At 40.6% G+C, this 26984-nt stretch overlaps 2 protein-coding genes across 2 annotated transcripts in view; one reads left to right on the top strand and one right to left on the bottom strand.

Moving 5' to 3' along the window:
* The first annotated feature begins 73 nt into the window (after positions 1-73).
* On the top strand, positions 74-17946 carry TMEM50A (transmembrane protein 50A). Its single transcript, XM_045898413.2, has 7 exons — positions 74-231; positions 1850-1956; positions 4569-4681; positions 7100-7167; positions 9194-9286; positions 12590-12650; positions 17474-17946. Exons 2-7 carry the CDS (start codon positions 1864-1866, stop codon positions 17517-17519), a joined length of 474 nt encoding a protein of 157 aa, XP_045754369.1. The 5' UTR covers positions 74-231; positions 1850-1863; the 3' UTR covers positions 17520-17946.
* Positions 17947-23409: 5463 nt separating this feature from the next.
* LOC123859940 (RH-like protein) overlaps positions 23410-26984 on the bottom strand; it is a 32961-nt gene continuing 29386 nt past the window's right edge. The window contains exons 9-10 of the mRNA XM_054513232.1: positions 24063-24136; positions 23410-23424 (exon numbers count right to left, since the gene is read on the bottom strand). Of these exons, the coding sequence (XP_054369207.1) occupies positions 23410-23424; positions 24063-24136 (89 nt within the window). The remainder of the gene's footprint in view (positions 23425-24062; positions 24137-26984) is intronic.

The following is a 26984-nucleotide window of genomic DNA, read 5'->3' as shown; positions in this document are numbered from 1 at the left end:
CTCCCTCTGGCCCTCCCTCCGCTCTTCTCCTCCCGCCTCCTCCCCCTCCGTGCTGCTCCCTCAGCCCCGCTCCCCGCATGCGCGACCGAGCTCCGGGGGCGGTGCTGTTTCATCCGGGTACCCGGTGGCCGGTGGCTGGTTTGTTTTCTTGGCTGAAAACTAGGAGAAAGTGAGGCGGCCCCGCGCTGCGCGACACCGGGCTCGGGACCGACTGCACGGGCGGGGCTGGACGTAAGTGCCAGGCAGGAGTGGGAGAGGGGGTCGCCGCCACAGGCCGAGAGGACTCGGGCCCGGGGCTGTCTGCCGGGCCGGGGCTGACGGGGTCGTTATCTCCACCTTCTGGGAGGCTGCAGGCTCGGGCTGTGTCTCCCTGGACCCTTCCCGGCCGCTTCCTCCCGGTCGGCCGCGTGCGGACCGCGCCGCACTGCCGGACAGCGCCCCTCCCCGGGACGTCCCGGGATCCGTGGAAATCATCGTGGTCTCCTCCTTGAGGGTTGGAGAAACAGCCCCCGAGAGCGAGTGTCACCCGCGGGTTCACGCGGCGGGGGGTGGGGGGTGGGGGTGGGGTGGCCGAGCTAGAACGAGTTCCCACATCCTGTCAGCTCGCGTCCGCTCCAGACCTGGAATCCCGGGTCTGGGGGCGGGCTATGTGCAGCAGGGTGCGGGTGATAAACCCAAGAAGAATGGGCTCGGATGGGTTGGGGCGGGGGCATAGAGATGAACCGAAAGTAACACACCCTGGATTGCACTTCCTTCCAGGGAAAATGAAAGGTGAATTTTCAAAACTGGGCTTGTCTCCAAAGCATATTAGCACTGGATATAATCACAGGTGTTAATATTTAATGCTTAAAAGGGATGTTACGCTTGGACTCCTTGCTCTTCTTTAGAATATCATGGTTTTGGGCAATCAGAATTGCTCCGTACAGAGGAGTAGCTTAACAGACGGATTCAGAGTCTCTGTAGGAGTTTGGGTATGTCTTGGTAATTAGCAAGTTATACCCAATTCAGGCTTTTTCAGTACTCTGAAATAGCGGTAGTCCGGATGTGTCTTAGGCCAGGTCTGCATAGCTGGGCTCCGAGGGGTGTTTTATGTAATTTGTTAGGTCGGCTGTGGTAATTCATCTATAGTAATTCAGCAGTGCATTTTTGGGGGGGGTCTGAATTAATATTAGCTTCAATTTTATGCTTTCCTTTGGAAAGGCATCTCTTACAATCAGAGACAGATATTAAAATGAAATGGGTGTTCTTTACATAGAAATAACACCAAAAATCAGGATTGGTTCTGGAAAAAATAATGAAGTGAAAGAAAGTGATGTGAGTAGAAGACCTGCAGTGCATTGTTTAATTTCTTAATCTGAGTGTGAAGAAACACATGTTCTATGATAAAATGTGTAAATTCCCAAGACAAATATTTTTTCATTTGAGTGCATGCTTTAACTGAGAGCCAAAGTTTATCTTTTTTCTCTCCTTCATGTTAGTGCTCCTGGATTGTAAATGTTAAAATCACATAATAATTTGGTTTGGAATTAAAATTAATAACCATTATGAAATTTTTCCATATTTGGATATCCACCTTTGTTCATATTTCTTAAATATACCAAAACTATCTTTTAAATTAAAAAAAAAAACTAAATGAATCCAAATTTTGTTTACCAAGGTTTTAATGTGGAGATTGATCAAAAATTAAATCAAATATTCTGAAAAAGTATATGTAGCCAAGATAAAGTATTTCACTTTTATTAAATTATTCCTGAACTGTTAATTATTTTCTAGGAACATAACTCATGTTTGAAGCAAGTAAATAGGAGTACTTTAATGGATTTGATTTTTTTGTTTTTTGTTTTTTAAGTGACTGGAGAAAAAATGTCTGGATTTCTAGAAGGCTTGCGATGCTCAGAATGCATTGACTGGGGGGAAAAGCGCAATACTATTGCTTCCATTGCTGCTGGTGTTCTAGTAAGTGTCATTGATAATTTGGGCCTTCATTATTTTGTTGTGTTTGTTTTTATGTGTTTTGAATTCTGTATGATGTTTTTAAATATGTACTATTTATCTTTGACCACTGAATTTATTTTAATAAACGTTGATGTTTTGTTTACAAGGGAGTTGAGTTACTCCATTTTAAGAGTTGACATTATGGTTTGAAAAATTATTAGTAGAGTGATTGGTTTTCTTTAAATGCATGTTAAAAATGATATATAAGATAGTATGCTTTGTATATTTATTCATTATATGGATAGTGCCTCCTTTTTGTGAGTACATTGAGATACCAGGAAGTGTTTAAGAAACAGGTCAAAACCAGTAGAGAGATATGATTGTATTTTTTCATAACCAGAGTTAGCTTTCTTCTCAATCTCATTAAAAAGCAAAACAAAAGAAAAAATCACACAGGAAGCTCATTAAAGCATATTGCCTAGAAGTAATTTATAGTATAAAATTTTTATTTACATTGCAAATCCCTCAAGGCATCTGACACTTGTGTTTTATGCTCTTATGTTGTCATATGCTCTAAATAGTGGATTTTAAATAAACAAACAAAAATCTAAGTTTAGGGGCGCCTAGCTGGCTCAGTCAGTGGACCATGTGACTCTTGATCTCTGCGTTGTCAGTTCAAGCCCCATGATGGGTGTAGAGGTTACTTAAAAATAAAATCTTAAAAAAAAAATCTAAGTTTAAATATCTCCTCTTTGCTTAGTCTCTGACATTTATAATCTATGAAAAATAATTATCCTAAAGTAATGGCAAAATATAAAACTACCATAGAGGGGCGTTTGGCTGGCTGCCTGTAGAGCGTGGGACTCTTGATCTTGGCATTGTGAGTTCAAGCCCCACATTGGGCATAGAGATTACTTAAAAATAAAATCTTAAAAATAAAAAACAAAACTACTATAGAAATTCTGCTCTTACAAACATCCCCCCCCCAAAAAAAAGCTTTAAATTTTAGTCTATGAAGAAAATATATTGAATACACTGAGGTGAGAGTTTTTAAAAAAAAAAAGAAAGAAAAGGAAGAGTACTTGTGCTAGCCAGAAAAAATGTCATTAATAGAGTATGGAACTGTCTATAACCTGATAAAAGTAATTTGATTAGCCTAAAGTAGTTATTTTTTTTTTTTTAAGATTTTTTTATTCATTTGAGACACAGAGATAGAGAGAGAGTGCATGAGCAGGGGGAGAGGCAGAGGGAGAGGGAGAGGGAGAATCAGGCTCCCCGCTGAGCCAGGAGCCCGACTGGGGCTCAATCCCAGGACCCTGAGGTCATGACCTGAGCTGAAGGCAGATGCCTAAGGACTGAGCCACCCAGGTGCCCCAGTAGTTATTTTTAAAGAATTGCCAGGGGATGCCTGGGTGGCTCAGTTGGTTAAGCGACTGCCTTCGGCTCTGGTCATGATCCTGGAGTCCTGGGATCGAGTCTCATAGGGCTCCCTGCTCAGCGGGGAGTCTGCTTCTCTCTCTGACCCTCCCCCCTCTCGTGTTCTCTCTCTCATTCTCTCTCAAATAAATAAATAAAAATCTTAAAAAAAAAAAAAAAAAAGAATTGCCAGAAGATGGCAGTTCCCAGAGCTAACTGGGTCATGGTTGGGAGTGGGGGTAGGGCAGGAGGTTACTTTTATTTATTTTTAAAGGTTTTATTTTATTTATTTGTCAGAGAGAGAGAGCGCGCACACGCACAAGCAGGGGGAGTGGCAGGCAGAGGGAGAAGCAGACTCCCCCCCTGAGAGGGGAGCCTGATGAGCGACTCAATCCCAGGACCCTGGGATCATGACCTGAGCCGAAGGCAGGCTCTTAACCCAAAAAGCCACCCAGGCATCCTCAGGGGGTTACTTTTTAAAACTGTCTAAGCTACTTACCAGAATTTGGCTAATATCTTACTCTAAGCTTGTGGTCAGCTGATATTTGTGCAGTTTTAATGTTTTTTCATTATGTATTTACCCTTGATAACATCCAAAACCAAACTCAATTAAGATAAATTATATTTGGTGTTTAAATTGAATTTAGCATCACACCTAAAACCATCTGTAGACTGCACTGTATACATCAAAAGGAAAAGCAGAACTGCAGAACCATTACTTATTTCACAACACCAAGAGAATAGCTAAAATTCTGTCAACAATAACTATTCCCACCATTATTTTGAATACTTTTTTTTTTTTTTTCATTTTCAATGATAACCTCTTTCTGGAGGTTATGTCAGCAATAAGCCACTCCTGTCAGTCAGAATCTGAATCGCTTTTTTCCTTTCTCCTGCCATGGGAAAATAGAACTTATTTCTAGTTCACAAAATAAGTTGACGGACTTTATTACAACAATATAAAATAATGATTGAAGTAGGCTTAGAAAAGAAATTCGTATTACATAGTGATTACTGGCAGACTTAAGGGTATCTAATATTTATTCACATATTAAGCCATGTTCAAATTATATATAACAAACTGCTAGAACATTTAAAAATTTTTGAAATTCATTAGAAGGGATATCTTCATTTAGAAACGTTGCTTTCTTTTTAGCTAGTAAGATACGAAATTACGGTAATTTCTCATTAGCATCACTTTTTAATGTCTGTTTTAGTTTTTTACAGGCTGGTGGATTATCATAGATGCAGCTGTCATTTATCCCACTATGGAAGACTTCAACCACTCATACCATGCCTGTGGTGTTATAGCAACCATAGCCTTCCTGATGTAAGCATTGTTGTTCATGACACTACTTAACATAGATTATCACAAAATAAAAATGTCTTCCATATAGTTTAGTAGAGTTCATATTTTTCAATGTCATCAATGTACTGGAATGGTTTAAAAGTCAGCTTGCAGAGGACTTATAAAGAAAAACAACAGTTCTCTTTTCTAGTCTCCCTTCCAGCTCTCCTCTCCCACTTCCATCCCCCAGCTCCTCTCAGCTCTCCTTTTGTTGCTACACTGCTCATGTTGCAACTTTACTTTTAGGTCAGAAACCATATACTTTGTCTAAGTGTTTGTTTATTCATTTATCCAACAAATATTCATTACACTTTTCTCTTCTCAGGCTCTGCTCTAGGTATAGGAAATATAGTAGTGAATAAAACAGAAACATCCATGCACTTACAGAATTTATACTTAAATGAGTGAGACAGATAGTAAGCAAGGAGAAGTAAATTATGTATATAGCATGCTAGCATTACAGAGAAGGGAGAAAGTTGATGTCAGGAGGAGGTACAGAAATTTTACATAGAGTCAAGGAAGGCCTCATGAAGAAGGCGCTTTGTAGTGAAGACTTGGAGAAATGAAGGAGCTGACCATGGGCATATATAAGAGAGGATCATTCCAGACCTATGGAACAGCAAGGACAGAGGCTCCATGACAAGGAGACCAGGATGGCTGGAGTAAAGGGTTAAGGTCATAAAAGCCAGAGAAGACTGAGACTAAAGAGACATGAGAACAAAATGTACCTCATGATTCTGCTTTTTTGCATGAGCAGATGCTTTTGTTAAGAGCATTATTGGGCCAACTGAGGAACTTGAATGAGGTCTGAAGAGTAGACGGTGGTAATGGATCATTGTTAACTTCCCAATTTTAATGGTTGTATTGGAGTTCTGTGGAACTGTCTTGTTTGTAGGAAATACATACACATTTCTAGGGTTACAGGGCATCAGTTTGGCAACTTTCAAATGTTTCAGAAAAAAAAATTATTTGAACTAGATAACTTTTCTGTAAGTTTGAGATTATATATGAAACCAGTAATGCCAGAGAACAAATAGAGATTGTTCATTTTAGAATGTGCCTGGTAGTGGAGACTGACAGGGCAGATCATGGCTGTTTGACAGAGGGCTAAAAAGTCTATTCAGATGGCTCAGCAAGGAAAAAATAGGAGCAAAGAATCACTAACCTAAGAGCATCTGCATTTTTTTTTTTTTAAATACAAAGCTTATTTTAAAATGTATTTATTTTGTGTACCAAATAATGTGGTTGATACAGAGATCACTGAACATAATTAAGAGTATTTTGATCGTTCTAAAACTTAGATTTGAATGAATAAATTAAGACTTCATATTATTATTTAAAAAGTCAGGGTGCATATAGTCAACATGTTTATTGGGTACCTACTATGTGCTAGGCGCTGAAAATAAAAATGGGAAACAAGATAGACACAACCCTTGCCCTCATGAAGCTTCCATTGTAGTGGTAGACACACACACATACATACACAATATATATATGCTATATACATATATGTATGTGTACATATATGTACATAGTATGTGTAAAGTTCTATAACTTTTTAACTTAATATATTGTGAACATTTTCCCATGATATTTAAATTTTTGAAAGGATACTTCTAAAGAAAGCAAGGCTATCTCAATTTAGAATGGTACTCTGTGAGAGTCAGCAAAAGACTTGCTATGTTTGGAATCTGTATCGGGGATTGAAAAACAAGACTTTACCACTTGAGTCACTTTGATAATGTCTTCAGAGCACAAAGTTATTGTTTTGCTTAATATATAATCATTTCTCCAAATATTGGACATTAGTACAGAATTATCACAAAAAATTCATTCCTAAGCCAATTTTAAGTAGTTTTTGGATATTCTAGGGACCTTTTTCTCTCTGTGTTTTGTCATGCATGCATATTACATGTTGAGTATATCCCATGTGTACAAATGGAGAGCTAGGTAGCACCAAGCTAAAGATTGTTCCATCTCAGCAAGACGTAATTTTGAGAATTTCACTCTCAAATTTTAACAAGTGAGACACCATTTTGAAAAATTACCTCTCAGATGTTACCAAGCATCAGAATCACCTGACAGACTTGTTAAAAGTCAAATTGCTGGACCCCATACCCAGAGTTTCTGCCTTAGTAAGTCTAGGGTGGGGCCGGGGAATTTTCTTTCTAATCAGTTCCCAGGTGATGATTCTGCTGGTCTGGGGACTGTCACCACTGCTTAGAGGGTATCTGGTTGAAGGGACTTGCTTAAGTTTACATGAACCCATTACTCAAGACCCAGGAGGCCTAATCTTAAATTTGAGGCATTCTAGTTTATTGTATCTGGTAATTTGATGTCATGGGTATTTTCTCTTGGAGTCAAAGACCGTGATAACTTGGCTTTATTTTATTCCTACAGGATTAATGCAGTATCAAATGGACAAGTCCGAGGTGATAGTTACAGTGAAGGTTGCCTGGGTCAAACAGGTAAACAGGTGTAAACAACATCTTACTATACATCCTTAAAAGTGAGAATTATACATGGAAGGGCCACGTGTATAAGCCCTTCAGATCAGAGATAGGATGGAAGTATATCTAGAGCAGAGGTTATAGGTTTCAAAGCATAAGGTGGGGCGCCTGGGTGGCTCAGTTGGTTGGGCGACTGCCTTCGGCTCAGGTCGTGATCCTGGAGTCCCGGGATCGAGTCCCGCATCGGGCTCCCTGCTCAGCGGGGAGTCTGCTTCTCCCTCTGACCCTCCTCCCTCTCATGCTCTCTGTCTCTCATTCTCTCTCTCGCAAATAAATAAAATCTTTAAAAAAAAAAAAAAAAAGCATAAGGTACAAGTCACATTTAGTCTAGCCTGGCTGTAGAGCCCAAGTACGCAGTCTTGAATTTCTAGCCCCGTGCAGTAATACGTAGATACAAGTGTATACAGTATAAAGGACAGTATGTAATAAAGAATCCATGTGCAAAATAGACTTTATAGCACTTTAAGCTTTACCATATAAATTATTTTCTTCTCTTTTTTGCCGACTTTATTTGATTGGATTGGCATTTTGAAATAGAATCGTAGTGATTTGGGTGTGTTTTGAAATATACAACATAAAATTTACCATCTTAACCATTTTTAAGTGTACAGTTCAGTAGTGTTAAATACATTCACATTACTGTGTGACCAACCTCCAGAATTCTTTTCATCTTGCAAAGTTGAATAGAATTAATAGAATTTTGGTGCTTAGGTTCACCAAGTCCCTTCCTCCTCAACTGAGCAACTCCCGTCCCCTGGCCTCCATTGCCATGCACTTGAGTGAGACAGGCTGAGTACAGGATGCGTGTGGCACAGCTTCCTCGAGAGTCCAGCTTACACAAAGACTTGAGGGGACACTGATTAAACAATCTAAATGGTAAACTTACGTTACATCCATAAAAAAATAAATAGGCAGAATTCAAGTGACTTTTTTTCCTTTTTCTTTTTTTTTTTTTTAATGAAACAGGAGTCAGCCCTGATCTACACTTACAGACTTTGGGTTCACTCTCTTTATAGATGAACTGAAGTAGAAGAGATACAGAAACACTGATCTGCCATAATCATAAACTATAAACAAATATATGAATGTTAGCAGTTGGTGTTGATAATGATAAGCCAGTAATAGTGAGGGCTAGGACTAGAATATGGCCATCACATCTCTAAAATTTGTTAGCTAGTACAGCTTTGGGGATCCAGAGCCAGTTGTATTTAATACCACATCTATGACTGTCAGCTTATTATTTCAAAACTATTATTTGGTTTTATGTTTTGGAAATGAAATCAGAAATTAAATGTAGCCTTCTATTTGCTTTGCTTTATTGAACAAGGCAGTGTTTTTATTAAAATGTATTTGTGCTAATTAAAGAAACTCATCTCAATTATTTTAGACAGTCTAAGGATTGTATTTTATAGCAAATCTTCATAAATATTTTATAAATGGGATTTAAAATTTGTCCTCCTCTGTTAACATAATTTTAATGTAGCTTTCCTAAGTGCCAGTCACAATAAGTTTGAATTTATTTCGCTGCCTGACTTACCTGAAAGTGAAGTATGGTAGTGTGTTTAGATTCACATATCACTGAATATGATTTTTTTGTTAAGCATACCTATGTTATTGCTTGGAAGTTCTCTTGGAGGAGTTTAAGTTTTGGAATACAGTTTCTAAAAATATATGGAGAATGAGCCTGTAAATATGTTGAAACATATTTTGTGAGATTTTTATAAGATGGTTGAGGAATTTTTCTCAGTATACATATTTAAGGAGATTAATTATAGGCACTTAGAATATACAGACCAGCCAACAAGAAAAAGGCCAACGTCTGCACTGATGAAAGATACTCAACACATCTTCCATTCTTATTTTAGACTTTAAATGGCAACTACACATTTTTTCTGTTCTGGTTTTTGCTTTCCTTTTGAGAAGTTAATTGAACTGACTGCTGCCATATGAGAAGCGATTCTGGTAAAATGTTATTTCTTTTAAGGTGCTCGCATTTGGCTGTTCATTGGTTTCATGCTGGCCTTTGGATCTCTGATTGCATCTATGTGGATTCTCTTTGGAGGTTATGTTGCTAAAGGTAAGAGAAAACAGTTCACGTTTTTCTTCAATGGAATACTGAAGTTGTGCATTAGAGCTGGTTATTTTAGAGTAAAGGTATTTTTCATACAGGTGGCTCAGCTCCTAGCTACTAGCATTTATGCCTGGGACCTCCCTTCACCCTATCCGCATTTGGTTTATTTGGTATGTTTTTACTATTCCCTTCTTCTGTATTTTTTCTTCTAATCTAGTGTCTGGAAGTAACGGTACATGGCTCCAAACCTTGCTTCTCTTTGGCTTCCAAAAACCTCAAAACCAGGATACATATGTTCTGTAGCTATTTGGCAAGTTTTGTCTTGGTGAATGATATCCATGCAAAGCTCTAACATCCTAGAATTAAAATTTATTGAGCTAAGCCTCCCTGGTACTATGACATCATCTCCTTTTAGACAGAAAGTAAATTAACACTTCACGGGCATCTGCTGTATAAAGCCAGTGGAAAGCAAGGCCTTCAGGACAAGGCCTGCTCTTAGATCCCTGTGTGAAATTTTACCTTGAGGGACCTCAGAAAAATATGAAAACCCCTTATTGTTCCAGGTAAAATTGACTATGCTTCTCACAGTAAAAATATGGTATTAATGATTTGCAAACACTGGACCAGCAGAGATCTAATCTAGCCCATATTTTAACCCTTTATTTCTTTAAACAAAATGTAATTCTTGGATTAAAATCATGGGTTTCCTGACTTTTTTATTAAGATCATTTAAGTCTTATAGACAGGAATGATAGGCATTTTAAATATGTATTTTTTTGTTGTTTATATAACTTATTACTAAAGCCATATTCCCAAAAATGTAGAGAAGAAAGAAACTATAATAATGTACTGTTTTTAAATGTTTTGGTATATTTCCTCTGGTCTCTTCTTTTATGTTTTTGTGTAGTTATAGTGTAAATATAATTTTGAACCTAGGTTTTTGCATTTTACATGATATCCTCAGTAGTTCTCTTGCTGCTACAAAATCTTTATCACCATCATATTTTAAAAACAAAAATGTTACTTTTTCATCCATAGTGAATTCCATAGTACTCGTTCATTATAGAATACTGATAAGAGGGGCGCCTGGGTGGCTCAATTGTTAAGCGTCTGCCTTCGGCTCAGGTCATGATCCCAGGGTCCTGGGATTGAGCCCCGCATCGGGCTCCCTGCTCTGCAGAAAGCCTGCTTCTCCCTCTCCCAGTTCCCCTGCTTGTGTTCCCTCTCTTGCTGTGTCTCTCTCTGTCAAATAAATAAATAAAATCTTAAAAAAAAAAATACTGATAATATAAAAGAGCTCAAAGAAGAAAATAAAATTATTGATAATTTTCCTCTCCCGGATGCAACTATTAATACAGAGCCCCTTTTTGTAGAAATGTGTTTATCTCACAGAATTTTTTTTTTAAACATTTTACTTACTTATTTGAGAGATAAAGTGAGAGAGAGCACAAGTGGGGTGAGGGACAGAGGGAGAAGCAGACTCCCTTCTGAGCAGAGAGCCCGATGCAGGGCTCGATCCCAGGACCCTGGGATCATGACCTGAGCTGAAGGCAGACGCTTAACTGACTGAGCCACCCAGGCGCCCCAATCTCACAGAATTTTTAGTCCTTTTCCTAAAGACTTCTGGAGCCAGGTTATGCTTTGAGAATTATTAGCAGGAGATCTGTAATTTTATAAGTTGCCTTTCTGTAGGATCCTTAGGAGCCATTCTAGTGGTAGTAGTTCCAACTAATGTGGAATATTTGATCTGGCCTTACAGTAGTGAAGCCTATGCAAACCAGTTGTCACGGTAATCAGATTAATTTAAAACTCTTATGAGAAAAAGTTGATCATTCATCTACTTACCATGCTTGGTTTGTCAATTAATGAGTAATCTTGACAGCTCCAATAGTAGAAATTTATGAGGATTTCAACTTCAATCTGGGATAAATTGGAATAAAATGTTCCTCTGGCAGTCTTGCCTATCCTAGCTAATGGCTTCTGTGTCCCTCCAAATGTTCAGGTAAAAACTGGGTGGTGAAGGCCTGTCAAAGATGATACTTCTCTTTCTCTCATACCCCAGTCCATCAGCAAATCCTGCTGATTCTGCTGCTAAAATATATCCTGAATCCTACCACTTTTTTCTTTTAGAGAGAGAAAGGGGGAGAGAGAGAGAGAGTGCACAAGCATGCGTGAGCGGGGGAGGGGGCAGGGAGGAGGAGCAGAGGGACAGAGAGAATCTTAAGCAGGCTCTACACTCAGTGCAGATTCCAGTGTGGGGTTCTGGCTCACTACCCTGAGGTCATGACCTGAGCAGAAATCAAGAGTTGGACGCTTAACCGACTGAGCCACCCAGGTGCCCCTCCACCATTTTTTTTTAATATAGATTTTTTTTTTTTAAGTAATCTCTACACCCAGTGTGGGGATCGAACTTAAAACCCCTAGATCAAGGGTCACATGCTCTACCAACTGAGCCAGCCAGGCACCCCCTGAGTCCCACCACTTTTTACCATCTCCGTTGCTACCACCCTGGTTCAGTCTGTTAGTCTCCTGTCTGATTTCCTGAAACCACTTCCTCACTGGTTTCTGTTTCTCCTCTTACCCCCTTTTGTCTACTCAGCTCAGCAGCCACAGGAATCCTATTAAAATATGTCATTACTTTTCTGCTCAGAACCCTCCAGTGGCTTCTCATCTTCCTCAGAGTGAAAATCAAAGCCCTCACTGTGACTGCAAGGCTCCATATGATCTTCACCACCCCCCCACCCGCCCCTCATTCTTCTCTGATCTGTGTCCTGCTTTTCTCTCTTTTGGCCACACGGCCATTCCTCTCATGTGCCAGCCCGCCCCCACCTCCAGGCTTACTGTGCTTGCTGTTCTGCTGCTTCTGCATGGTCCTGCCCTCATGTACTTCCTGTCCTTTTGCCACCGTCACCTTCTCATGAGGTCTTCCTGGCCACTTGGATAAAATGTCATCATTCACTGCACTTCCCTTACCTTTTCTCACTTTATTTTTTCTCCTCATTTACTTATTCTCTACGTTGTTTAGCTTCATGAAGATGAAAAAAATTTTGCCTGTTTTATTTACTTTCCACATTACAATGCTGATCATGGTATGCACTCGCTAAATATATGTTAAATGAAGGAAGGGAGCTATCACTTACTAAACCAGTGCTAGACTCTGTCACATGTATTATGTCATTTAATACTCAAACCAACCATGGTTACCAGAAAATTCAATTATGTAAGGCAGGAAACCTGCTATTCACCAGTATATCAGAAACTAAATGTTTTGAGACCATAAACCTTTAAATATTACAACTATTTTTACAGAAAAAGCCATCGTATACCCTGGAATTGCTGTATTTTTCCAAAATGCCTTCATCTTTTTTGGGTAAGTTTCTTTTGCATTCTTTATCCTATTTTTGTAATTCTTTTTTTTTTTTTTTTAAGATTTTATTTATTAGAGAGTGAGAGAGAGAACATGAGTGGAAGGGAGGGGCAGATAAGGGGAGGGGCAGATGGAGAGGGAAAAGCAGGCTCCCCATTGAGCAGGGAACCCAGTGCGGGGCTCGATTCCAGGACCCTGGGATCATGACCTGAGCTGAAGGCAGATGCTTAACCAACTGAGCCACCCAGGCACCCCTGAATTCTTTTTTTATAATTGTTTATTTTATGTTACTGTATTTAGCTGATTAATTTACCCTGGCCAGTGTCCCTCCCCCATGTTATGTCATAAAGTATGAAGTATGAGACTGGGAAAGTACTTTAATATAGGGGCTGGTTGTTACCAACCTTAGGAACACACACTGACTTTATTAAAGTGTCACCACCTCCCCTTTAACGAAGAACTGTGATTCATATAGATTTCGTTACAAAATACTAACCGTGTTTATATTATTTTTATTTTATTTTTTTTAAAGATTCTATTTATTTGAGAGAGTAACCGTGTTTATTTTAAATCTGTATTTCTAACAGTTGCTTTCAGTGAAAGCCTGCTTAAAACCTTTTGTCCTTAAAATTTTGTTTCTGAATGCATCTTATAGTTCGTTCTATCCTTGGTGTTATTAGAACTTATGCATGAGAATTGAGGTGTGGAGGAGAAGCCTTAACATTTTTTATCCTTCTGATGCAATGACAAATTAAAAGATTACTAAAACCCCTAAAAACCTTAATACTGTTATCAATAATCTTCTCTAATGTTCATTCTTTCCTGAATACTAAGGGCCTGCCCTTTTCCCTGCCTTTAGCCTTCCACCCTTGCCACCACCACCCCCACCAACCCCACACCCAAAATCTTCTCTTTATCCTCTGCATCAGGGATTCTTTTTTTTTTTTTTTTAAGATTTTATTTATTTATTTATTTAAAGAAAGAAGGGGGGGGGTGGTGGGCAGAGGGAGAGAGAATCTCAAGCAGACTCCACCCTGAGCCTGGAGCTCGAGCCCAGGATCCTGAGTTCATGACCTGAGCTGAAACCAAGAGTCAGACTCTTAACCGACTGCGTTACCCAGGCACCCCTGCATCAGGGGTTCTTAACCATCATCCTATGGGTAGGGTTCTGAAGAGGGGGAAGCACCAGACATTTCTGTATGCAAGACACTGGTGTTTCTAGGAAGAGAGTCTATGGCTTTCATGATTTTCAAAGAAGTCCCTAATCTAAAAAAAGGTTAAGGAACTGATCTGTATTCTAGGACAGTCTATTGTAGGACTTCTTTTCTATCCCTTCCTACTGACCCCCCACAAAACGAAATCGAAGCCCCATATCTACTTCAGCCACTCATGAAATGCTGATAGTTGCCCTTCAGTAACGTTCAGCAGTGGTATCCAAACTTTGCCTCCACCAGGAATTCTTGCAGTTTTATAATATCAGTTTGGAAATAAGAAAAAAGTGAACTTAGATATGCAGATATAAACTTAGATAGGCAAGATGCACAACGTCTTTGGCTCTTTCCTTGGGTCCTCAAACTAGTGGAGAAAACCCAAAGGGTTTAAACAACAACAACAAAAAGTTAAGCCACTGATTTTATGCAGAACATAATAATGACCAGAGTTTATTGAGCAATTACTATGTGCGAGGCACCATTCTTAGTATTTTACCTGTATGCTCTCAGTTAATTCCTGTAACAACTCTGAAGGTGGCCCCATTATTATCCCCATATTATATGTGAGAAAGGAAGCACAGAAAAAATAGGCTCCTTGTTTGAGATCATGTGGCTAAAACTGAGGCTGTCTGACTCCAGAGTTCAGGCTCTAGCTACTAGGAGGATGACGTTCCAGATTTGGAGGTGAATTCAGTTGATGTTTTCTCTTTTTGCTGTCCTCAGCCAGTTGTTTAGTATGAGTTCTCTTTCCCTCCTCTCCCCTCCTTTTTTGGGAGTATAACACTGTACTTCAAAAATATAGCACGAGTAAACCTCATTCCTCAGCTTTATGAAATAAAATTTGGGTACGTTTGTTATTTTGTAGGATAGTGTAGCATGTTTATGAGCAGGACGGTGTGGGTAGGTAGGATTTCTTTTCCTTTCAAGCTGCAGTGCTGAGGCTTGGGCATCTGTATAGAGGGACCCCAAGCATCCTGAGCTCACTACCCCAATGTCTCCACAGGGTGGGAGGCCCTTGGGAACTCAGGGCCCCACAACTTCAGCCAAGGGAGGTAGTGTGAGGGTGTGGAGGAAAAGCTTCAGGATGGAGTTGGGGGGAGGGTATTTACTGAGAACCAGCCAGGGAGGGGCAAACAGCAGCCTTCTTTATCATTCTTTACTGTGGCAGAGAGAAGGGGTAAAGCAAGGTCCATCTTGAGATGCTGCCGTAGCAGAGAAGTCACTGTCACAGGAGGGAGGGAAAGCGGATTGAGGGGGAAGATTTGTGGGAAATGTGTTGTCTCTTCCAGTGAGGGAAGAAACACATGAGTTCACGAAGCAGTTTTCATGTCACAAAACCCTGGAAACCGATCATTGACTTGTCTCAAATTAGTTATGATAAATTCCTTTTATATGAAACAAGTTTGGTTAGTTTCTTATTTGGTACTATTGTCCCTATTATAAAGACTAAAAACCGTGTTTTTTGAAAATAAGCAAATTGAAATTGAATTCAACTAATAAACACTGTTACTAGAATAGTTGTAGCAGATTGCCTACCATTCTGATTTGTAACAGAACAATAATACTCAGCAGTAGCTGAGAAATTACTGTTTCAGAAATCAGACACAGATGTCAGTACCAAGGGTGACCATCTGACAGTGTAGGCGGGACTGGGTTTTGCCCAAGAAACTCTTCAGATTACAGTTTACATCTGTTGACTAGTATTCTGAAGTATGTCTCATCCAAGCTATCTGGAGGGTATAGGCCTGCTATTAACCAGAAGATCAGAGATCAAATCCCCTTTTGGAGCTTTATGAAATCCTTTATAAAGAGAAATAAACATACTTGCAAGAGAGGATACAGTTTCCTGGTTGCATTTTTATTTTCCTCAAAAAACACTCAAGTGTTTACCTCTAGAAAGGCTTATGAAAGCCTTTTTAAATTGATCATTACGACTGCAGGCCTAACCTTGAGTAGACACTGGGGCCTGGAAGACATGAGAAAACAAATGCAAACCAGCTTGTGCTACTGTCTATCACCATCTTCACTTTCTTCCTCCCACTTGCCCCCCGCATCCAAGGCCTCTTGAACGGCCTCTGAAGGGTCTCAGACTTGTTCTCTTTCTGTCCGTTTCTGTTGTTGGGTCACCATCATCCCTTCCTGAGCACTTCACATCCCTGATGGTTCCTCCCTTGGATCCAGTTTTCCTGTGTCACTTTTTCTTCTAAAACATGCCTCTAATCCTGTCATTTCTCATCTTAAAATTTTTTAAAAACTTGGAGCTGTCTATAGAGGAACTCAACGCGAGTGGCCATCCAGCCAAATTCTGTCCATAGTTCTGTTTCATTTATCCTATATAGTATTTTCTGTTTTATTGAGCCAACATTTAAAACTCAAGAGACTTTTACGTTAAAATCCGAATTTTTGGCTTTTTCTCAAAAACTGGAAGATCTGACAATCCTGAGCCTTGCACAGCAACAATCAGGTGGAGGTGGATAGTTGTTCCTTTTAGATAGAGGGTGCATCTCTGCAAAACCCCATTTCATAAATTGCCTAGGAGTGAGTATCAGTTGCCCTCTATAGTAGAACATACAGGCTGGCACCTGCCCTCTTGACTCATTTGAGGCATGTGTGGCCCCTGTGGGCAATTAGCCACCACGGTCAGTTGGTTTACCAAATCCTGGCCACCTCCATTCCCTATCTTTCTTATCTCTTAAGCTATAATCCAGCCATATTGCACTCCTCCCTTCTCTACTACACTTCAGGTATCTTTACGTCTATCCAGAGATCTAGATCTCGACGTAGACCCGGATCTCCTTATGCATGTAATTGCCGTCTTGCCCCTCTTTAAGTTGAAACCTTGAGGACAGCTGTAGACAGTTGCCCACCTAAACCCTGGATGGTAAGTTCTGTGTGGGTATATTCCTGACACAACAGTCTTTCGGGCTTCTCCTGAGGCCCTGTGGTCTTTTTTTCCTCTTTGCCTTTTGATATGTTGTTTCCTCTCCCTGAAACATCTTTCTTCGTCACACTAGCTCCTGTTCCTACCAGTCTCCCATTGAAACTGCTGCTTATATTTCAAAGCCCATTCCAAATATTACCACTTCTGTAACTTCTTTCCTAACACATTCAGGCAGAATAAATTCTGTATGTTTCCGTGTTCTCTCAACATTTGATAAATACACCTCTTCCCCGCCCCGCCCCCCCCACGCTCCCTCTGCCATTACCACATTGTGTCACCAAGAATGTGAAATGTGAGCAGTTTGAGGGCACGGACACCATATCTTTTGTATTTTTATAGCCTGAGCACCTAGCACATTATATTCAAAAAAGGTTTGTTGAATGAATATGATAAAATTAGACATATAATGGTTACATACTAAACATCGGTTAACTTTTTTTTTTTTAACGTCGGTTAACTTTTTAAGAGTGGCATACAGGTCTCCAGTACCTACCCGGAAGTCAAGGACGTGGGAAGCACATGATCAGTTTTTGTTCTGATACATTCCAAGGTTTTTTTCATACAACTCATCAATCCTTTGTTGCTAGTTTCCCACCATTCTCCCAGTCTCACATACTCTTTTTTTTTTCCCCCCCAAACTCAACTAGATGTGATGTTTCTTATTTTATTTGCAGAGGACTGGTTTTTAAGTTTGGCCGCACTGAAGACTTATGGCAGTGAAAACATCCGGTTTGCTTCCGCACAGCAGTCCTGCATGGGTTTTTTACTACTCACACCCCAGTTTTTTGTAATGCCATTTTCTAAACTCATTTTCCAGTGTAGTCTCAGCTTCAATTTGTGTAATACTAAAATCATGAGAACTTCCTATGTAAACAGCAACAAAAATCTATTGTGGTGTGCATTGGATTAACTTATAAAATGTTGAAAATATGCCACATGAGTAATTTTTATTAAGTTTTATCATGGTGTAATTTGTAAAAATAAATTACAAAAGGAATTATGGATACATCTTACATGAGCATTTGTCATATCCAAGGTCTAAAACTACAGATTAAAGTGCTCTGAAGATTTATTGTGTCTGTTTAAATGTGGCCTATTCTGTGTCGAATGTTAAATGAAATATAAACATTTCTTGTTTTTAAATCTATGCAGTGGTCAGAATTCTTTCTCACTATACTTTGTATTTGGTTTATACAGTTTTGCCAAAAATTCTGGAAACATTTCAGTGTAAGTAGCCATTGAGGGTCTCCCAAGGGGTGGGTGACCGTGTTGGTGCCCCTAATGGCGGGGGTGGGGAGTGGCAATCACTCAGCCATGACACATGGTCCTGGTGGGATGCTGACAGTCACTCCACATCCACCACTGAAAGAAAGAGGAAAAGGATAGAGACTTGACACTAGGCTTTACTCAGGTGACATTTTTTGTTGTTGGTTTGACAGTAAATTGGATTCCAAGTTTCATCGTATCTCTGTACTGAACCACTAACCTCAAAATAGACCAGCAAGGTCAATTAAAATTACAAACATTAACTACTGAGAATTCTCATGGTCTGTTCCTTTTGTCAGGCTCTCCCCTTCCCCCCACCTTGGTAAAATGGGAATCTTTTTTTAAATGAACTAGCTAACTATGGGGTACCTGTTCTTTAGAAATACAGCTTGAAATGTTTTCTTGCATAGAATTTACTACAGTTAGCCCTTCCTGAAACACAGAATATCTCCCAGATGATTTAAATTTGTGGTGCTCTTGTCCACACCAGCCATGTGGTCTTTCACTGTGTACATATGGAATATCTCCTGGGCATCCAGACACACTCAAAAAAATGGCCATGTTGCTGCCATCCCACAGCCAATCACTCACGGTGGGTTTTCAGAGAATTCGAGGGCATCTGAGAGGTTGAAGGTCCACCTTCTCTTTTTACCAGATGAGGGAACCCAGACCGTGGAAACATTGATTTTCTCAAGGTCACAGAACCAGTTTTTTAATCTTGAGACACTGTTATCTCCACAATTGACCATGACTTTCCCTATAGTTAAATCCAGAATGTGCACAGGTTGTAAGAACTACTTTGTGAAACTGCTTGAGTAGAAACACAATGTCCACATTATAGGACTAAATATAAGTGAATTCTTAATTTTTCCCTATTTTATTCTCTGCTCTGCTGATGCAGACAAGAGTTCACTGGGTAGCATAGCACACTTTGTTAAGCATGAGAAAGAATCTAGGAATTGTCAATAAAATTGAACCAATACCTTAATTACATGTCTGCACCCAAGAAAATACTGATAGCATCATTTTTAATGAAACCAAACATTTATTTTAAACTATTACGAAATTACCATTCAAATAAATTTTTAATCTTATTTTTTAATATACCAAATTCATCTCTGACCTTGTTCCATTGTATATAAGGAGACTTTGCTGTAACGAGTGTCTGTCATCCACAAAAAAAGGGGGGCAACAGTGAAAGGAAGTTGTCTCATTTTCAGACAGGCCTTGTTTTTCTTGGATGCTTTTGCTTAAAATCCAATAGCCAAATGAGGAAACTGTGAAAACAAAACAAATACTTTTATTACAGATGAACCCTTATAGTCTTAAAATTTGGACACATACTGATTCTGACTTGAACTCTGGAAACTGACATGTTGACGAAAATGTCTTCTCACAGACGTCTTAAGAGGGTCTTTCACAAAATCTGAATTGGAAGAACTCTTAGATCTCATTTCTTACAGCTCCTTACATGCATCATTGATAAATAGTGATCTGGCTTTTGTTTGCCCCCAGTGACAGAGGACGCACTTCACCCAATGGGTGAATTCACCGCACTATGAATTACTTCGTAGTAATTTTGCAGACAAGTTGTTAGCAGTTTATACAGCATCGCCCACTGGATATAGGTAAATTCTTTGGAGAAGCATAGGAACCAATACTTGTCCTTTTCTCCATGACAATCTTTCAAGTGTTTGAAGATTGTTCTTAGGTCTCCTTTGGGTCTTCTCTTCTGCAAGCTGAGCATATCCTAAGTTCTGGGGTGGTGCCACGTCACACCCTGCCCTAAATCACTGCGTGTCCGGTAGCATGGACCACAGAATTGTAGAAGTGGGAATCAGAGTGGCTAACATTTATGGGGTGTTTTTTGAGGATCAGTGTGCTATCATTTCACACCCATTATGTCCTTTAAACCCTTACAACGACCTGGTGAGATATTACTCTTCCTGTCTCCACAGAGATGGGAACAATGAGGCTCTGAGAGATCACAGAACAAGGGGTGGTAGAACCCAGATCCGTCTGACTCCGGAATGTGGAATTTGGTCTCATTTTACAAATGAAGAAACTGAGCCCCAGAGAAGTAAAGAGACGTGCCTGAAGGCACTACTAGACTGCCAGTGGGTGAACTAGGACTCGAATTCAGATCCGCCTTCCAGAACAAGGCTCTTTTCAGGGGCCTCTCCAAGAGGGGAGGAGTCCATTGGCAGGCTCCTAATCTGTCTTCCTGCTTTGCTTTAGAAACCCGCTGTCCTCCTTTTTGTTGAACAAGCGTTTGTTGGATCCTTACTGTGTGTCTACAGTGTGTATCTTAAATCAGAAGCAGGGGTAATACCAGTGTGATGAGGCTAGGTTTTGAGAATTTTGCCTAACACAGCAGGAGGGACTCAACGGATTCTGAGGTATTTATATGCTAAAACAGTGGTGGTGGTTATGTTTCTTGGCAATAAAATCATTTTTAAAATAAACTGCAAATACTTGTTCAGAAGCCAATGGATGATCTTCAGCATATGGCACTCATTTCAGAATCCATCCTACGAGCTTAGTCTTGCTCCACTCAACTCTAAAACTATCCTGTCGTTTCCCCCACTTAAACTTTTGGGAGCTTCCAATTGCCTGGAGGATGAGTCAAGTGGCTCTCTCCTACCTTTCATCTTTCCCTTCACCAACCATCTGAGCCAGGTTGCCTCCTGCTTCTCCAGTTCTTGCTCACAACCTTCCCCTTGCTTGGAATGTCTTTCACTTCCTGCCACTTAACCAAATCCAACACAGCTCCAAGTTTCATGTTTCCTGACCTCCCCAAACTCTACCTTCTCTCATTTGTCCAGCAGCTACTGCCAGGATGACTCACTCAGTGCTTACCAGATAGAGCTGTGCATATAGAAAGATCCAGTCCTTCTACATGGTGAAAGTCCTAGTTTCTCTGAACCCCCACACAGTACCCAGGACAGGGGCTTGTCTGCGATAGACTCGCAAAAAAAGCTATTTTCTTCAGAAAGGTTAACTGTGGAATTAGTTTTAATAAGTGGATGTCAATGAGTTCTTGTGCTTTGGAAAGCATGAAATAAAATCCATGGGTTATTAAATTGAAATAAAAAATTGAAGGAAGGAATTTATGAAAAATTGTGTCAGGAACTGAATTTTTGTAAAACAGTATCTGAGGTAGGATCATTGTAATCTATAGGAAGACAGAGGATTAGAAGATGCAGTTCCTTGAGATCGAGAGCTGCATTACATTTAGATTTGTCTCTCCAGCTCTTCACACAAGAGTTCTGTCATATATTAGGGAATACATTAAATGGAATTAATTAGTGAATGAATGATTAATTAGTAATAGAGCCACCCAAGGATGACATGGGTACCTTTGGGGAGTGGTGAATGCCCCATCCCAAGAACTGTCAGACATGGTTTGGGCAACCAGTGAAGGAATGTCCTTTCCAACCCCCAGGTGTCTGGTTCTCTGAAGTGCGTTAGGACATTCGATGATGATTAAAATGTCTTTTCAGATGGTTTAAAAAAAATTACCCCTGGATTTATCAGCTTTGGAAGTTTGAACTCTTGCCACTTTAATGGATATTTGGCTTTTCAAATGAAAGCAGTGTTCTACTGCTGAATAAATGTTCTGCTCAGCTGTAAAAGGATAAATCAGAATAGTGGGGGGAGTAGTAACTATCCTCCAGGAGCAGCTGTGTCTTTCAAGCCAAAGAGATACCAGTTCAAATTCCTCCTTTTCCATTTACTAGCTTTATCATTTTGGACAAGTTACTCCTCTTCTTCTTCTCCTTCTCCTTCTTCTTCCTCTTCCTCTTCTTCCTCCTCATTTATTTTAGAAAGAGAAAGAGTGTGGTGGGGAGGGGCAGAGGGAGAGAGAGAGAGAGTCTTACGCAGACTCTGTGCTGAACCCGGAGCCGAACATGTGGCTCGATCTCACAACCCCAAGATCATGCCCTGAGCTGAAACCAAGAGTCGGATGCTTCACTGACTGTGCCATCCAGGCGCCCCATTCTTCATCTTTAAGACAGGGATGCTTACTCTTGAGCAGGCTTGTTGTAAGGATAAAATCAGATAATGCTGAAAAGCATCTAGCACAAAATCGGAAACCATCGGCTTACGATAAATGATAACTATTAAGCTTACGCATTCCTTCATGGTTGGCTAAACCCCCAGTAATAAGCTTTCCTGTTCACGTGGTGCTTTGCATTTTACAGTTTATAGAATGTAGTTACAGCCATTATTACCTCGTTTGGTCTTCAAAACAACCCAGTGAGGTAGAACAAAGATTACCATTCTTATTTTACCAGTAAGAGAGGTCAAGGAACTTGCCTCCATGAGACCTTGCAGAATGGCAACTGGAATTCAGGTCTTCTCATTCCAGGTCTGTACCCGTGGTTTCACTTCACCTGCTGCTGCAGTGCCCAGTGTTGGGGATGGGGGTGTTCCTCAAATTTCCTTCATTCATTCAGCAAGTATTTATTGCAACTCAAATAACTGAGCTGGATATTGGTCCCATTTGTGGCATCCCTCATTAATAGCAGAATGCTTGGCATATAGGGCTTGCTCAATAAATACTTGTGGAATGAATGGATGAATTAAACCAGCTTCCTGAGTCCTTTCACTAGATTACCCTGCTACCACCAAAGGGGCAAGAACACTCGGCAGGGACTGAGAGAGACTGGCTGTAGGGAGAAGCTGGTACTAGATGAGACCGTTTATAAGCAACAGCATGGATGACTCTCAGAATAATTATGCTGAGTAAAAGAAGCCAGAAAAAGAATGTACTGTATGATTCATTTATATAAAATTACAGAAAATGTAAACCGATCTATTGGACAGAAGGCAGTTCAGTGGTTGCCTGGGGATGGAACGCGGTGGCCTAGGGAGGGAATAGTTTCAAAGAGGCACAAGGAAACATGGTGGCAATGGATATGTTCATTATCTTGACTGTAGTGATGGTTTCATAGGCATATAAATATGTTGAAATGCATCAAATTGTATATTTGAAATATACAATTTAAATATACCTCCGTAAAGCTCTTTGACAAGGAAAAGGAAGAAGAAGCAGCGGAGTTAAGAGAAGAGATAAAGAAGGAGGCAAAGGAGAAGAAGAGGCAGGTTCTCTCTACAAACACTAATGCCAAGGCCCATAATGAGGCTGGTTCTCTGTCCCTTTAGTGATCAGTATCTAGGCATGCCAGGTGGAGAAAGGATTGGCTTGGGACTCGGGAGGTACAGTTCCTGGTCTTACCTCTGCTGCTCACAAAGGTATGATGCTGGGCATTAGCCTGGCCTCCGTCAGCCTCCACTTCCCATTTATAATTTTGCAATGTTTGCCCAGCCAACCTCAGCATCACATGGGATTTACCTAAGGTGGCACATCAGACTGCATGGTGGACTATGAGTGCTGGCCAAAGGGAGGAGTGCAGTGGGGTAACAGGGAATGAGCCCTGAGCCTCTTTCTAGACTAGTCATGACAACAAACACTACACGGAACACAGAGACCCTCAGCAGTAGCCGCATTGTTCGAGTTCTCTGTCCTTTAGCTAAATGATCCCAGACTCCAACAGTACACGTGGTCCTGTGTCCGCTAGCTACCGCTTATCAAGAGTTGTGTTCTAGATCCAGCTCTGCTGCACACTCACTGTGAGAACCCAGATGGTCACAGCTCCACTCAGTGTGTCTATCAAATGAGACTGGACCTGCTGGCTCGTGCACCGCAGGATTCAATCACCTTTACGTCAAACCCTTTGCCCACGTTGATGACCCCAGATAAGGGAAGTGTGGCCAGCAGCCGTTCTCACATCTCTGACCCTCAGTGACTTTGAGGCGTCAGGGGAATGGTAACCTTTACCACTTCCCTCCCCAGCTTTTACCAGCGCACACACACACAATTTTGTTTTTAGTCTCTTCTCACAAACACCAAGTCAACATACATACAGATATAACAGATATCGTTCTAAGTTCATTCACTCAAGATCTATGACCTTAGGTTAAAAATCTTACCTCCCAGAAAGCTTGGTCATCAAAATATTTAGCTGCATGAGGTCCCTTGCATATTGTGAGGTTTAAGACCAAACCTGTTAAAATTCATAATTATGTGTTAAACCTTTAGAGCACAGCATTTGTTATCTCTAAATTAATCAAAATATCATAGGCCAGCTATGGTTATCTCAACAAAGTCCCTTTTTCTTCTACAGCCAGGAGACAGACAAATTGAAGTGCTGGCCTTCCTGGACCAGCTTTATTAACTCTATAGACATCTTTTAAAAGAAACTGGCAAGAGCAATTATCTCCAAAGGATTTAGATGATACTGAGAGGTGTACAGTAGCCACCTATCTGACATGCTTCCCAAGGTGGAATAGAAGAGCCCTGTCAGACGGTGCTCCTACTTAAAAGCTGATCTATTTGGAACACGAGAGCTACCATGGACAGCAACTCCAATTAGGTGCTCCTGTCAGTCCGGCGTGACTCACTGGCTTCAATAAACTCTGTGACCCTCAGCTCAGGACTCCACTTGTGTAGTTAGGAAAGTAGTTTATACTAACTTGCTTTTGCGCTATTCTTCTTTTCACCCATCCAGCTTCTGCCCAGAGAGCTTGGCCCTGTGTATTCCTCCAGCTATGCAAAGCGAACCGAATTTCTCAGGATACGTGAAGGGATTGCTCACCTTTCATACGAACCACGGATATGCCACTGATAGATTTATCTGTGTATTTTTTTTATCTGTGTATATCTGTGATCGGTCCCAATGTATTAAGTAGTAAAATTAACAAGAGTAGGCGTGTACTTATTCACATTTTCCTTTTGTAATGCACACCTTTAACTGATATTGACATGTAGGGTGTAACCAGCACACCTCATTTAGCTGGAATTATTCAGAAATGATCTCTAACACCTACATGAACTTTCCACATAGCTGAGGCTTACTCACCACTGACAAAAATCCACCCAAAATATATTATATTTTCTTGTCTTATGAGACAACACTAAACACATTTAGATTTTTTTTTTTTTAAGATTTTATTTATTTGACAGAGAGAGACACAGCGAGAGAGGGAACACAAACAGGGGGAGTGGGAGAGGGAGAAGCAGGCCTCCTGCTGAGCGGGGAGCCCGATGCGGGGCTCGATCCCAGGACCCCGGGATCATGACCTGAGCCGAAGGCAGACGCTTAACGACTGAGCCACCCAGGTGCCCCCAGATTTTTTTTTTTTTTAATCGGAACCATTGCTAGGAACATCCATTTATGAAATGTGCTATCTAATGCAGAGGAAGTATGTAGCTGTTGAGGGTTGTTGGATTCTCTTAGCAGCCCAAGTTTCATGTTCTAGTGTCTAGCTTTAAGAATTTCTTTTCTTCCGTTAGGCTGTCTTTTTTCACCTCTCACTTCTACCAGTGTGCCTTACCTCTAGAAACCTGTCCCATTTCTAACCTCCATTTCTGATCTGCCGGAACTGGGAAACTCAATAACCATGCTTGATGGGATTGTTTCTTACATAAGTGTAGACAGGCCCAAATCAGGGGCGGGGCTCTTGGCAAGCAAAATGCTCAGCTTTAGGGGGTCAATTTGGTGCTATCTTGGTTGCTTGGTGGCCTCTTTCCCCCTTCCATTGTTCATGTTCTTTTTATTTACCAGTGTTCTTATGTTCAAAGCCACATGTAAAGAGGAATACTCGCTGGTCTTAACTCTTAAAGGAACAATATTCTATTCTCTTTCTTGACTCCAGGCAAGCATTAAAAAAGCCCTCCCAGGGGCTTTACAAGATGGTGCAAATCAGTGTCACTTTGTGAATACTAGTGACAATGGTGAATGGTGTCACAGTCCGGGGGGAGGGTTGCCAGATAAAATACAGGATGCTCAGTTAATGCTGAACTTAAAAAATGGGCACCTTGGGTTTTCACTTGCTAAATCTGGTAACCCTACTCAGGATTAGACTGCCACCATGAATAGAATGTAAACTTACGGAGGGAGGTATTTGTCTTATCTGGTGCTTAATCAATCACCTCAACTCTGCTGAAAGCTGAGGCCAGTGAGTATATTAGAGTAATTCTAGTCAGTCTCACTCTCTAAAATCACCTAGGCAATTCCAAAAAGTATCTTTCTACGTTTTGGAGCAGAAAAGAAGCCAAATGATTAGTTACCACTGTCCTTTCATTTTACAGAGAAGGTACCCAAGGCCCAGAGAGAGTAAACTGATGTGCCCAACACCATACAACTCCTTTATGTCTGCTTATGCTATTTGGTCTCTTATTTGGCATTCATTCCCTGCTTAGGGACACAGTATATGAATGTCTAACCAATAAAGCTGTTTGCTTGTAGAATAAAGGTGAGCAGTTCTGGACAGAAATCCATACTTTCACCTAGCATATAAATAAGACTGGCAGATTAGCAACTCCCTAAGGGTCTTGCTGTTCTGTCATATTGCAGGAGCAAAAGCATACTTCAGTCCTCTGTTTAAAGATTTCCAATGGCTTCCCATCTCTCAGAATGATCTGGCTCCTTGTTACCACTCTGTTCTCAACCCCTGCCACTCTCCCTTTCACTCTGTCCATGTCAGCCACACTGAGCATGCTTTGGTCCCGCCTCGGGGCCTTTGCACTTGCTATCTCTTTTCGTGGAATGCTCTTCTGCCAAATAAACGCATGGCATGTCTCCTTCCCTCTTTCCTTTCAGGTTTCTGCTTAAAGGTCAACTTATTAGATAGGCCTTCCCTTCCCACCATTCTAAAAGAGCACCCCATCCTCACCCCGACTCTGTATTCCTCTACCGAGTTATTTCTCTTCATAGCACTTACCATCTCTGACATAGTAAATACTCCACTTATCTGTTTATTTATTATCCCCTCCCCCCTCACTAGAATATCAGCTCCATGAGATCAGGGAACGTGTTTTGTTCACTCTTGTGTCCCTAGTGCCTAAGAATA

Source organism: Mirounga angustirostris, unplaced genomic scaffold (assembly GCF_029215605.1).
Source record: "Mirounga angustirostris isolate CCGP_5_RB_7025 unplaced genomic scaffold, mMirAng1.0.hap1 SCAF_4, whole genome shotgun sequence".
Lineage (NCBI taxonomy): Eukaryota > Metazoa > Chordata > Mammalia > Carnivora > Phocidae > Mirounga > Mirounga angustirostris.
Note: the sequence above shows the minus strand (reverse complement) of the source record. Positions and strands in the feature narration are given on the sequence as shown.